The sequence below is a fragment of the Pelophylax lessonae genome, assembly GCF_965119305.1.
Source record: "Pelophylax lessonae genome assembly, chromosome: 3".
Taxonomy (NCBI): domain Eukaryota; kingdom Metazoa; phylum Chordata; class Amphibia; order Anura; family Ranidae; genus Pelophylax; species Pelophylax lessonae.
The window spans coordinates 69,861,625-69,876,089 of record NC_138770.1 but is presented as its reverse complement, the minus strand read 5'-3'; the positions used below and the strand labels follow the sequence as shown (position 1 = coordinate 69,876,089).

The 14,465-nt window shown below is 44.4% G+C and overlaps 1 protein-coding gene across 1 annotated transcript in view; it reads right to left on the bottom strand.

Annotated features, from left to right (window-relative positions):
* LOC309549334 (fucolectin-4-like) overlaps positions 1-14,465 on the bottom strand; it is a 63,199-nt gene that overhangs the window by 9,570 nt on the left and 39,164 nt on the right. The window contains exon 3 of the mRNA XM_082249533.1: positions 6,548-6,845. Within this exon, the coding sequence (XP_082105659.1) occupies positions 6,548-6,845 (298 nt within the window). The remainder of the gene's footprint in view (positions 1-6,547; positions 6,846-14,465) is intronic.

Genomic DNA, 14,465 nt, shown 5'->3' with positions numbered 1-14,465 from the left:
GCAATTTCTGTGTTTCTTCAGCGGGTGATGACCACCACTGATCCTCTGCACTGGGAGTTCCTGGGGTCTCCTCTGCCCCATTTCCAGGACTCTCTGCTGGGTTTTCCCTCGGTTCTTAACTACTCTCCTCCTCTTCATCAGCATACACAACTGGAAGCAGATGGTTTCTATGCCAAGCCTTTATTCGGCCCTCCGGGCCCCTAATGTTGTACACTGGCAGCCCTTCCAGTTTGGGCACAACCTCAAACAGGGTATCTTTCCATCTGTCAGCCAGTTTGTGTTTTCCAGGCACACCTAGATTCCGGAGAAGAACTTTATCCCCTGCTTGAATCTCCCGATATCTCACCTTAGCATCATACCTTCTTTTGTTCCGTTCTTTCATTTTTGCTGCAGCTTGGGTGGCCAACTCATAGGCCCGATGAAGGTTTTGTTTGAGGTTCCTCACATATTGAAAGTGTGAAGTTGAATCTGTTCCATCAGGAGACACTCCCAAACGGACATCTATCGGCAATCAAGCTTCTCTTCCGAACATTAGGAAATAGGGTGAGAACCCTGTAGATTCATGCCTTGTACAGTTGTATGCGTGGACCATGGTTTCCACATGTTTACTCCAAGACCGCTTCTCGACTTGCTTGAGAGTCCCTAGCATATCTAGGAGGGTCCTATTGAACCGTTCTGGCTGTGCATCGCCCTCCGGATGATAAGGTGTGGTTCTGGACTTCTGCACCTGCAACATGTCCAACAGCTCCTTGATCAACTTACTCTCAAAGTCTCTACCTTGATCAGAGTGTATCCGATTGGGTAGTCCATAGTGAATGAAATACTTATGCCAAAGGACTTTGGCTACAGTCACAGCCTTTTGATCTTTAGTGGGGAAGGCTTGAGCATATCTGGTGAAATGGTCCGTTACCACCAGCACATTTCCAATTCCCGCTGTATCGTTCTCAATGCAGAGATAGTCCATGCACACAAGATCCATGGGTCCCGTACTTTTCAGATGACCCATAGGGGCAGCTCTCACAGGCAGGGTCTTCCTCTGGATACACCTCCTGCATGTCTGTACATGTTGCTCGACATGTTCCCTCATGCGAGGCCAATAGAACCGATCTTGTACTAGGCCATAGGTCTTGTCCACCCCGAGATGCCCATGTTGATCGTGGAGAGCTCTCAGGACCATGCCACGGTATCTGTGCGGTAGTACCAATTGTTTTCTGTCAGGGTGATCATGATACTTCACGACCCTATAGAGTACTCCATCTTCGAGATGTAGTCGGCTACATTCTCTTCGGTATAATTCTCTTTGACTCTCGGCCACCACATACATCTGACAAAAGGCTCCTACCCCTGGCCCAGGGATCTCTTACCACTCCTCTTCTTCTCGGTGAGGAGGGAGTCTAGGTCTGCGGGACAGGGCATCTGCGCTGACATTCTTGGGCCCAGGCTTGTACTTCAGGCTGAAACTGTAGCTTGACAAGGCAGCCAACCACCTATGTCCTGTGGCATCCAGCTTAGCTGTAGTCTGTATGTAGGTAAGTGGATTGTTGTCAGTCCTTACTTCGAATGTTGCTCCATACAAATAGTCATGCAGCTTATCCACGATGGCCCACTTGAGTGCCAGAAATTCCAATTTATGAACTGGATAGTTCTTCTCTGTACCTGTAAGACTTCTGCTTATGTAAGCCACTGGCCTCAATCCTTCTGGATAACTTTGGTGCAGTACACCCCCTAGGCCTTCCATACTGGCATCCACATGGAGGATATATGGTTTCTCAGGGTCTGCCTAGGCTAAGACAGGAGCTTCTGTAAGTCTCTTCTTCAATGTCAGAAAGGCGTCTTCACATCCTGAAGTCCATTTTTCTCCAAAGGTGTCTTTAGGATATGGTGCCTTAGCACCCCTTACGTCAGAGGTAATCTTCAGCAGGTCATGTAACTCTCGAGCAATCTTTGAGTAGTCTTTCACGAACCTTCGGTAGTAACCACAGAATCCGAGAAAGGACCGCAACTCACTGATGTTATTTGGTCTTGGCCAATTCAACACTGCTTCAATTTTAGCAGGATCTGTGGCTACTCCTTCAGCGGAGACTATGTGCCCCACATAAGTGACAGAGTTTTGGGCAAATCGGCATTTGTCCACTGATAGCTTCAGGCCTTCAGCTTGAAGTCGATCCAACACCTTTAGCAACCTTTGTTCATGCTCGTCTGGCGTCTTCCCGAAAACAATTAGGTCATCTAGATACACAAGACACTCTTTGGGATTCATATCCCCCACTGTTTTCTCCATCAGCCTCTGAAAAGTAGCAGGAGCTCCTGTGACTCCCTGTGGCATTTTGGTAAACCGGAGATCCTGAGTTCGAATCTCAGCAGTGCCTCCATATGTAACGGGGTTTTGAGGGCGCCCCCTAGTGTCTTTTGGGTCCCTAAACCTAGTTAACTCACTATGACTGACAGGCGGATCCTGAGCCTCCGCTATCTGGGAGCTGGGGTACATGTCTGCGGCAGTGCCTCCACCCAGTGGGGCATCCGGGGTAGGGATGTGGGGTCCCACTTGGAACATACTTGGTGCAATGAGACTGACACAGCCTAACTGGAACTAACTTTATATAGTAAGTAGCAAATGAACCAACATACATGGGAAAATACAATAGAGTAACACAGATAACAATGCAATGTGGATTTTCCTCACCAACCCACTAGCACACCTGCGTCCCACCCCCTTATCTTCACCCTAATGGCCGTTGGTGCACATAGGAGAGTTGGGGCCCTTATAAGTCCTGCTCCGAAGGGTCACTGAAGCAGCCTGAGATGTGCAATGTCCACTCTGGACCTCAGAGTCTTTACTGTGAGTGAGGAGACAGGTGCCCTGTGGTGATACAGGGAGAGGCTTGGCTTACCCTCACAACGCAATTAACCAGGTCAGTCCGCTGCAGTCTCCTCTCACTGGATTCACCAGACATCTGGACTCAGTGCGTGTCTTTGAAAGTAGGTCCCTCTCTCAGCTGGTGTGGTCTTGGGTGAAGTAAGTTCTCTCAGCAGGGTTCTATCTCTGTGCTGCAGTCTTTCCCAGCTAGTCGCATGTCCTTTCTCTGGCTGAGCATGTGGTAACTTCTAGAAGTCTTCCATGACCTCCTTCCTCAGAGCTGTGCAGGAAGTCCTCCCAGGACAATGAATAGGTGATAAAACCTGAGCAGAAGGATAAGAAGTCATCCAGAGCTGGTGTCTATCTCCCTCAGACTTCTCATCTCCTCACACACCACTTGCTGGTGACACTGTGATGATGCCACAATCATGTGACTGAAAAGGCCAAGTCCTGTGTTCAATGCTCAATGTTTTATTAACAGCATACTGAGTCCATCTGCCATCTACTGGGCATTTCAGATAATACAGCCTGTGTAAAATCCACAGGGTTACATGTTTATCAATGTTTACTATTAGACTGTTTTCATGGAATTGTGGAAATCTGCTATTGGTTTTTATGAATACTGGAAATGGGATAATTTACCGGTCTTCCTACTCTATTGATGTAATATATCATCATGTTATGTTTTTATCTGTATGTACTGATCAATAAATGTGTTACTCTTATTTTCCCTCAAGCCTAGTCGTGTCTTTCATTTAAAGTCCCAAACCTTCTCTTTATGCTTATTGAACCGGGATGGAGACACACGACACATCCCATTGTGTGGTCTCACTCAAAGTCCCAAACTTCCCCCCTTTATATACGCTTATGTAAACAAAGCGGGCGGATCTCCTATGTGACAGACAGTGACAGATTACAGGATTCAGCATAGCTGAACCTGCGATCTGTTTCTGTGTCACACAATCCCCTCCCCCCACACACATCAGTAAGCATGAGGCATACATTTAACCCCTTGATCACCAACAGTGTTAACCCCTTCCCTGCCAGTGTCATTATTACAGTAACAGTGCATATTTATAGCACTGATTACTGTAGTAATGCCACTGGTACCCCCAAAAGTGTCAAAAATGTCAGTTAGGGGTCCGATCTGTCCGCTGCAATGTCGCAGTCCCACAAAAAAACGCAGACAGCCGCCATTATTAGTAAAAAAAAAATAAAACAATAAAAATGACAAATCTTTCCCAGAGTTAGTAAACGCAATAACTTTTGCGCAAACCAATCATAATACGCTTATTGTGATTTTTTTTTACCAAAAATATGTAGCAGAAAACAAATTGGCCTAAAATGTTAAAAAATTTTGATTTATAAATTTTTTATTGGGAATGTTATATATCAGAATGTAAAAAATATTGTTTTTTTTTTTTCAAAAATGTCGCTCTTTTTTAAAAAAAATTAAAAATAGCACGGGTGATCAAATACCACCAAAAGAAAGCTCTATTTGTGGGGAAAAAAAGGACATAAATTTAATTTGGGTACAGCATCGCACGACCGCGCAATTGTCCGTTAAAGTAACGCAGTGTCGAATCACAAAATATGGCCTGGTCAGGAATGGGGTAAAATCTTCCGGTCTTAAAGCGGTTAAAAATACGCTCATTGAGAATCGTTTTTTTCTAAGACATGTAGCTAAATACATTTTGGCCTAAGTATATGACAAAAATTGAATATATTGGATATTTTTTAACTGTAAAAGTAAAAAATGTCAATTTTTTCGCAAAATTTTCGCACTTTTTTATTAATATTGCAAAAAATGAAAAGCACAGAGGTGACCAAATACCACCAAAAGAAAGCTCTGTTAGTGGGAAAAAAGGGACGTAAATTTTGTTTGGGTACAGGGTTGCATGCGCAATTGTCAGTTAAATTTGCGCAGTGTCAAGTTGCAAAAAGTGGCCTGGACGTTAAGCAGGAAAATCCTCCGTTGGTAAAGTGGTTAAGAAAAGTTGTCTTTGTACTGCCTTTTTCCCAGGGAAGGTGATCCCCACTTTAGCTGTTCCCCCACAACACCTATGAACCTGTTGGATATAATTATAGTGATAAGCCCATTATGTTGATGATGATTAGGACTTAAAGTGGTTGTAAAGGCAGAAGGTTTTTTATCTTAATGCATTAGGATAAAAAATTCCTTCTGTGTGCAGCAGCCCCTCCAGCACCCCCTAATACTTACCTGAGCCCCATCTCTATCCAGCAATGTTGTACGAGAGACTCAGCTTTTCTGGACCCTCCCTCCTCATTAGCCTAGATGGCAATAAAGCACCATTGGTTCCCGCTGCTGTCAAAGTCAGTGAGCCAATGAGGAGAGACAGGAGGATGGGTCCAGGCCGCGACTCCATGTCTAAATGGACACAGGGAGCTGCGGCTTGGGAGCCCCCTTAGCAATCTGTTTCCTGTGGGGGCACTCAACAGGAGGGAGGGGCCAGGAGGGCTGAAGAGGGACCCGTAAAGAGGAAGATCTGGCCTGTTCTGTGCAAAACCAACCGCAAAGAGGAGGTATAATAAACATAATCTGTTTATTATTTTTAACAAAAAAAAAACAAGTCTATAGTATCACTTTGCAGTGTTACTAAACCCACAACTGTAAAATCAGTCTATTTATACAGGAAAGCATGTTTGTTATACTCACTGTGGAACCTAAGGAGTTAATCCTCTGCATTGTGTAAAAAAGCTGTTTGATCCTGTATGCACAAATCCTCCCCTTCTTGCATTGTTTCCATAACATGTCCGGATAAGACATAGTTACTAGAGTCAGCCTGCACATGCTCAGTTTGGTTTGTAATGCTAGAGAGTTTTTCTTTTCTTGGAAGAGTGCATGTGATCAGCACAGGGCCAATCATTACTGTCCAGACAGAGGGTCAGGGGTCCTGCATCCTGATAGGACAGTCATTGCAATATAAAAACTCCTCCTACAAGCTTTACCCAGATACTGATAGAAGTCACAAAACTGCTATATACTTCTGATGAGAAAAGGTATTTAACAGTGTGTTTACTAAAATAATTACATTTCCATGTTCTGTGTACTGTGGGTGACCGGATATAGTGACTGCAGGGGCCTGGGTTTAGTAACACTTTAACTCATGGTGTGCCTGCACTTTTTACAAAGTTGCTGAATTTGTGGACTTCAGCATTAAAGTGGAATTTTAGTCATAACATTAAGTTCTGCTAGATCACTGCAGGCTGGCCGCTTTTGCAGGTATAGCTATATAAAACATAAAAAATAAGTGTCTATACTGTTTAAAATCCAGTAATGCACGATCTCACCCTGCTCTATGCTTCTTCATTGCTCTCCATTTTTAGGCACTGTGCTGAATTTATAGAGGCCGATCTGCTGACAACCTAAAGATTTACTGCTGTTCAGCTTCAGCAAAATGGCAGCCTCCAACAAGAAGAGACTGTAACAATGCTGGGAGCACACACTAAATTTGGTAGAATAATTATTAATGTGGAATGTATGTTCCTTGCTGAAGAACATTTATTTTTATCAAGTTGTTATAGGTAAAATTCCACTTTAAGTAATGAGAAAGTTATCAAAGACCCATAACAGAAATGCAAAAACTGTTCTGGTCCATAAGGTGTACAGTGTATTGGAGTAAGAGCTGCAGTGGTTAAAGGAGAATAATATGCAAACATCATTCTTACCTGGCATTATTATTTCCGTTGTTGGTCAGAGAGTTTCCAATGAGAATTTCTGCACCATTTATTCTATAACCATAATCAACTCTGTTAGTGATGGAGATGTAGGCAATTTTGTACGGTTTCAGCAGGTCCACCCTCCACCATGGAGAATGGTGATATCCTGTATGTGAGCAGGAACCCTGATAAAAGTCCGGATTCTGGTTCCCATCTATTGCATTTATTGGCGCTGACAGGAAGCCCCAGCGTTGATCATTTATAATTGCGGACTGAGTTGCTCGACCTTCAAGGGCAACATTCCGATCTGTCAATGTGAAAGTAGAATTACATATCACTTAAAGCAGAACTTTACCTATTACAAATTTATTAAAAAAAAAAAAAAAAAATGTTCTTTAGCAAGGAACATACATTCCACATTTATAATTATGCTACCAAAATTGGTGTGTGCTGCAAATTGCCTACTGTATTACTCCTGTTTCTTTTTGCTGGAGGCTGTTATTTTGCTGAAAATCAGAGCCCCTGAGCAGCATTAAATCGTAAAGCGGAACTTAACCACTTGCTGACCGCCGGAAGTACATTTACTGCGGCAGTCAGCCGCTCCTGGGCAAAGCGACGCAGCACTACGTCACTCGCCCAGGAGCCTGTAGGGGGCGGGCACGTGCCGCCGGAGGCGCGCTCCCACCCCCGCTCATTCACAGGCATCCCTGCGTGTGTGACCGGTGGCTCAGATGTCCACCGGCCACTCAAAATCTCCCGCAGGAGAGGGAGAAAGGCAGGCGGCTGATGTAAACACAGCCGTCTGTCATTCTCCCTGATGTAACTGCAGAAACTATACGATCCTGCTGTGTAGGATCGTATGTCTCTGTGGTTACATTACAAGCCACGCCCCCCCCCCACAGTTAGAATCACGCCCCTAGGGATACATTTAACCCACTGATCATCAATAAAGTTAACCCCTTACCTGCCAGTGTCATTATTACAGTAACAGTGCATATTTTTAGCACTGATTACTGTAGTAATGTCAATGGTACTCACAAAAGTGTCAAATGTCAGTCAGGGGTCCAATCTGTCTGCCGCAATGTCGCAGTCCCACAAGAAAAAATCGCAGATCGCCGCCATTACTAGTTAAAAAAAAAACAATAAAAATGACATAAATCTTTCCCGTAGTTAGTAAACGCAATAACTTTTGCGCAAACCAATCAAAATACGCTTATTTTTTATTTTTTTTTTACCAAAAATATGTAGCAGAAAACAAATTGGCATTAAATCTTAAGAAATTTAGATTTTTAAATTTTTTTTCTTGAGAATTTCATATAAAAAAAATGTGAAAAATATTGTTATTTTTTCAAAATTGTCGCTCTTTTTTTGTTTATAGCGCATGATCAAAAAATTGCACAGGTGATCAAATACCACCAAAAGTAAGCTCTGTTTGTGGGAAAAAAAGGACGTCAATTTCGTTTGGGTACAGTGTCGCAATGCTGCGCAATTGTCTGTTAAATTCATGCAGTGCCGAATCACAAAATAGGGCCTGGTCTTTGAGCAGCCAAATCCTCCGGGGCTTAAGTGGTTAACCTATCGATTTAATGGGTTAAAAAAAAACAGTTACGTTCCCGGAATGCTGGAATTGCTAACTGTCACATTTGCTTGTGTCCTCAACCAAACTGTCAAACCATCAAATGGCTGGTGTCATAACTGATCACATGTGCAGCACCATGGCAATTGCAGATCAAACAGAAGCAGCTTCATTGGCTGTAAGGGATAGGAGGGTTTAATTCCACTTTAGGGCTGTCAGCAGATCGGCGTCTACAAACTCTGCAGTGCCTAAAAATGTCTACAAATGAAGAGCAATTGAGCATGTGCAGAGCAGGTTGAGACAGTATATTACTGGAATTTAAACAATATAACCACTTCTTTTTTATGTTTTATATAGCTATGCCTGCAAAAGGGGCCAGCCTGAAGTGATCTAGCAGGACTTCATTTTCTGATCAAAGTTCCACTTTAATGTATGAATATGAATTTGACAACACTAGTGTGTTTTCATAACTATTTTTTTCAAAGGTCTTTTATAATAGGAGAGTCTGAAACCTTTCTCATAAACATGCAATACAAATGGAGGGAAAAAGAAAAAAATTCCTATCAAATACTTACAATAATTTTTCTATCCTGATAGACTTCATGGCAGCAAACATAAAGTTAGCGCCACCCTTCTCTTACTCCATAGGACCTCACTCCAAAAGTGTTAAAGCTGAGCCAAAGATTGTGTTCTGTATCTAGCCTACATATGACACTGGAAGGGCACCCGTGCTGCCATGGAGTCTCTCAGGAAAGGAAAATTACAGTGAGTATTTAATAGAATTTTTTTCTTTTTCCTGACTGACTCCATGGCAGCATATATTCGGGATCTAACTAGCCAAAAAAAAATGTCCTGCATATGGGAGAACAATTCACCTTGGGTTGCAGTCAACCTCAGCCCTCCTAATACTTACCTAAGCCACCCTCCCGCCTCTATCCAGCGATGTCCATGAGTGCCTCAGCCGTCTGGGACTCTCCCTTTTGATTGGCTGAGACACAGCAGAGTGCGTCATCATTGGTGCCCATTGCTGTCAATCAAACATGTAGCACACTACTGTCATGTTGTTCACCCTCATTGAAACTAAAGAGCCTACTGTCAGATGATGAAACACAAAAGGAACATATAGAGGGTGGCCAGAAATCTGGAATGTTTAAAAATATTTACTACTGTTCCACCACTCAAGGCTTCTTCTGATTGTACGTATGTGAGGGCCCACTTTGATATAGGAATGGGAGGGACCATTGTCCTGATCATCATCAGGCATTGAGACACTGACAGGAGAAGAGCGAAAAGAGGATAACCCAGCACCCTACCACCAATATGCGCTAACTGCAAAAAATAAAGTATCCTGAACCATGATGAATTAGGCTCTCAGATACACAAAGACTTGTGTAGGGGTCAGATGACCCTTTTTTGAAACACTAGCCAGCCAACCTCTTGTAGGGTTCTGAGGACCCCCTCTGGACTCTTGAAAAGGATCTCTGTTTTGAGAAGGAGTACATTGAGAATCCAACTAGAAGGCATGTAAGCTGCCTAATATCTTGACCCAAGTAGAATTGGAGGTACGTCAGAAAAGAGACAGCTCCGGGGAGTTAGCAATAGGCATCACTCTGAGCAACAATAATACTCGTCTTAAAATCTCATCTACTGGAATTGGTATTGCTGTCCCCTGAGAAGCTAAGATTTGACAGCTAGCAGAACTGCTTGTCCTGAAGGTCCTGAAAAACCTGAGACGAACGCCGTACCCTCCTATCAGCAGAGGAGCAACCAGGTACCCATAAGATATGTATGGGTGGCACAATCTGAAAAGTGAAGCTCTTTTCTTGATTGGGGACTATCCCTCTCCCTGTCCAATTCTTCCTGGAGTCCAAGGCAGGACTGCAGGAGAAAACATCTTCAGAGTTTATAGACGCCAACTGTCAGGGACAGGCAAATGCACATGCGCAGGAATGTGTGTGTGCAAATACAAAGATTCACCAAATGTGAACGCCTATGCACATGCACGCACATTAGCCATTTAGCATTGGCGCCTAAATGGCATATATAAGGGCAGCAGCTGCACTTGTGCAGTGCTGTCTGATCTTCAGCTTTACCTGAGATCTGTTCCTGTATTTGATTCCTGTATTGACCTGGCTTGTCTGACTACGTTTGCTATCTCCTGGCTTGCCTAGACTCTGCTATACCTGCTTTACAGCCTAATATCCTGCTGCCAACCTCTGCCTGTACTCTGACTATTCTCTGCCTGCTGCTTGAACCATATCTGATTATGTATCTGAACCGGCTTGTCTGAACCTGCTCCAGTCTTTGCCTATCCAGCTCCATCTAGTGCTTAGTGACGCTGTCCTGTATCCGCTGTGCATCCGCACCGCTGTATTTGCTTCTACCTGCTGCTCAGCAATCCAGCCCTGTCCAGTGACTCATCGGCTACTCATCTCTCCTGCCAATGGAAGACCAGCACTGGCACTCTTACCCCACTGTGCTCTCGCATCCACTGTTGCAACTCCAGTGGTGCCAGAGCCAGGGCTGTACGAGAGGTCTCCCTCTGCACGTCAGGCTCTGCTACAAGGTACGTGACAGTATCAGACAGCCATGTCTGAGCCTGCAAGAGGGACCTCTCCAATTGATGAGATCTGTCAACATCTCGCAGCCCTCTACCAAGCCGTCAAGTCCCTGCAGGAAGACTACATTCAGCTGGAGGTACGTGTGCAGTCTTTAGTCACCTCTGCAAGGCCTACCACAACTCCCTCTCCTGCTGCTGCACCAACACAGACTACTACCGCACCCACTGTAAAGATGTTACCACCTGAACCCAGGGTTCCTACACCTGAAAGGTGAAAGTAAATTCAGGGCATTCCTCAATGCATGCCAGTTATATTTCGCCCTGCAACCCCGGACTTTCTCTCTGGAATCCACTAAAGTGGGATTCATTATTTCCTTACTTCAAGGGGAACCCCTTGGAGGCTGCTCTCCATGCACTCCAGCAAGGCTGCAGAGTGGCTGAAGACTATGTCACAGACTTCAGACGCTGGAGCGCAGATACACAATGGAATGACGCAGCTCTGCGACACCAGTTCCGCCTTGGATTGTCAGAAGGTCTTAAAGATGAGTTAGCTCAGGTTGGAGTACTTAATACCTTGGAGGGCCTTATCACTCTGGCTATCCAGATCGACCGTCGGCTCCACGAGCATCGGTCAGAAAGGTTTTTCCAACAGTCCTGTCCTGGTGATGATGCCTAGGGCTCCAGCTCCTGCTCACTCTACGTTTACCACTTCAGCTCCAGCCAGTTCAAGTTCTATTAACCCTGCATCAGATGTCCCCGAACCCATGCAACTTGGATTAATGCGTCCTGCTCTGTCTCCTGAAGAGTGACTATGCCACCGATAAGACAACCTATGTCTTTATTACGGAGAAACTGGTCACTATGTGCGGACCCCACTATGTGCGGACCTGTCCTATTAAGATGCCTAAGTGTCCACCTGCCTTCCCTGCTAACCTGTCATCTTTATCTACTAATGCAACTCATCTAGCTTTCCCACTCTCATTCCAGCTTCCGGAAGGAACAATCTCAGTCAGCGCTAGAGGCAGAGCCCCCCCTGCCCCAAAGCACCCCCCCCCCATGTTGAGGGCATGTGGCCTGGTATGGTTCAGGAGTGAGTGGGGGGCCCCACCCCCATCCTGGCCAGCCAGGCTGTGTGCTCGTATAAGGGTCTGGTATGGATTTTAGAGGGAACTCCACGCCTTTTTTTTTTTTTTGCGTAGGGTTCCCCTTAAAATCCATACCAGACCTGAGGAGCCTTGCCCACGTCATTTTTTTTTAAATTTTTTTTTATCTGTATTACCGGGAGCGGACACTACATTACAGCCGCGAGCAAGTTTAAATGACATTTTTTCCTTTAGAAATGTCAGTATTGCTGCAGCAGGCTACATACATTGCACAAATGCGCCACTTTACAGGCACATTAAGGGGAATCACCAGGTACGATATTTAAAGGATTTTTTCATTTTTATTGTTTCACTTTAAGCATTATTAAAATCACTGCTTCTGTAAAAACGATTGTTTTAAAAAAAAAATTGCATTGATTCATGTCCCCCAGGGCAGTATCCAGGTCCCCATACACTTTTTTGGGGCAAAAACTTGCATTTAAGCCTTTAAAATTAGGACTTTTGATTTTTCATGTTCGTGTCCCATAAAGTTTGCATGTTCGATAGAACATTTCCCCTGTTCGAGATGTTTTTGTATGAACCGAACAAGCGGGTGTTCGGCTCATCTGGAGCATGCAGTTCTTTCATTGACTTAAACTTTGCCACTCAGCAGCAAACTCCTCTGCGACCAGAGACTCAAGGACTTTCTGTGTACCTGGCGGATGGCTCATGTATTAACGACGAACGAGCAAACAGCCATGTTCGAGCCAAACTTAAGTTCGACTCAAACTCGAAGCTCATCCCTAGTTGGAAATATTCTTCAGAAAATAACTAATATTCACCATCCCAACTTCCATTGCGTTTGAAGACAGACAAGCAAGGGTTAAGGCAGGCTTACAGACTGCAACTGTCTGCAGATATACCTTCTAAGGTCAAAATCAACACATAAAGTTACCACTAGAGGACACTACACCCCCAAGGACACACCCAATCACCATGATTGAGTATACCCCTGAAGGACTCAGAATATTCCAATGGGAACTCCGTGCATCTGGCTATTCTCATGAAGGCCATATCAATCAAATAGGTGACTCCTTATGCTGGAAACCCTCTCAGATATGCTCCTCATCACATGTGTACCATAAATTCCACCCTGCTATTTGCTGGTGAATTCAGCCTTATCCTGGCATCATCCCGCTGATATCTGGAAATACAGTGTCATGCGGTACCACCAATAATTGGGAACGCTGATCCTCATTTTTAGCGTGCCATGAATGCCACCCTACTGGTAGCTGGAGAACCTGGTATTAGCCTGTAACTGTCCCACTGATAGCTGGGAACATCTCCGCTCATGACCCTGCCAGAGATCCAGGAGCTGACATCTATCAGTAAACCCAATTAATAGCAGTAAGAGAAACACCATCTTGATAGGTCCTATGAGGAGGTCAGAAAAGGAACACAGTCTCCGAATCGGCATCAAAATTGATGGGAGTGTGGTCCTATGGGGTAGGAGTGAGGGTGGAGCTACCCGAACACGTGCTAACATGGAGTTAGAAAAGTATGTTTAAATGTTTTAAAAAGTCCAAAATCACTGAATAGCTATGTACTAAATTCATGACATTATTTAATTCTTTGGGGCAAGATAGATAGACAGACAGACAGACAGATTCAAAGCATTTACCTCTTTTTCTATCTATTAATCAATTCCTGCCCATGCTATAGCCGAAAGATGGCTACAGTGCGGGCTTTCTTTTCCGGGAGGGACTACATAGAGGTCCCCTCGTGATCGCACTGCCTGTGTACCTCCTTTGGACACAGCTGATCACAGATCAGGGTAAAAGGCCAATCACAGCGACCCTTTACCATGTGATCAGCTGTCAGCCAATAACAGCTGCTCACCAGATGTAAATACAAGCCGGTTATCGGCTTTTCTTTCCTCACGCTTACATGGTGAGGAGAGAAAAAAAAAACCTTTAACCAGCTTGTGTTAAAGGGACATCAGCACTGATAATCAGGGCACTGGTTATCAGTGTACTAATTATGAGTGCAGTCCCACCAGTGCTGTCAATCCGTGCCCACCAGTGCTGCCAATCAGTGCTCATCAGTCCTGCCAATGAGTGTCCACTAGTGCTGCCAATGAGTGCCCACCACTGCTGCCAATCAGTGCCACCTATCAGTGCTCATCAGTGTTGTTTACCAGTGTCTATCAGTGCCCATCAGTGCCACCTCTCAGTGCCCTTTATTGCTGCCAAGCAGTGCGCATCAGCGCTGCCTAACAATGCCCATTGGTGCCGCCTATCATTGCAGCCTCTTCAGTGCAAACCAGTGCCACTTATCAGCCCCCATCAGTACCACCTCATAGGTGCCCATCAGTTCAGCCTATTAGTGCCCATCAGTGCAGCCTCATCAATGAAGGAGAAAAATTACCTGTTTGCAAAAAAAAAAATAGCAAACTATGAAAAATGTTTTTTTTTTTTTTCAAAATGTTCGGTCTTTTTTTTCTCTATTTAGCAAAAAAAAAAAAACAGTAGTGATTAAATACTACCAACATAAAGCACTATTTGTGGGAAAAGAATGATAAAAAAAATGTCATATGGGTACAGTGTTGCGTGACCAGGCAATTTTCATTCAAAACGTGACAGCGCTGAAAGCTGAAAATTGGCCTGGGCAGGAAGGGGGTAATAGTGCCCAGTAGGCAAGAGGTTGCCC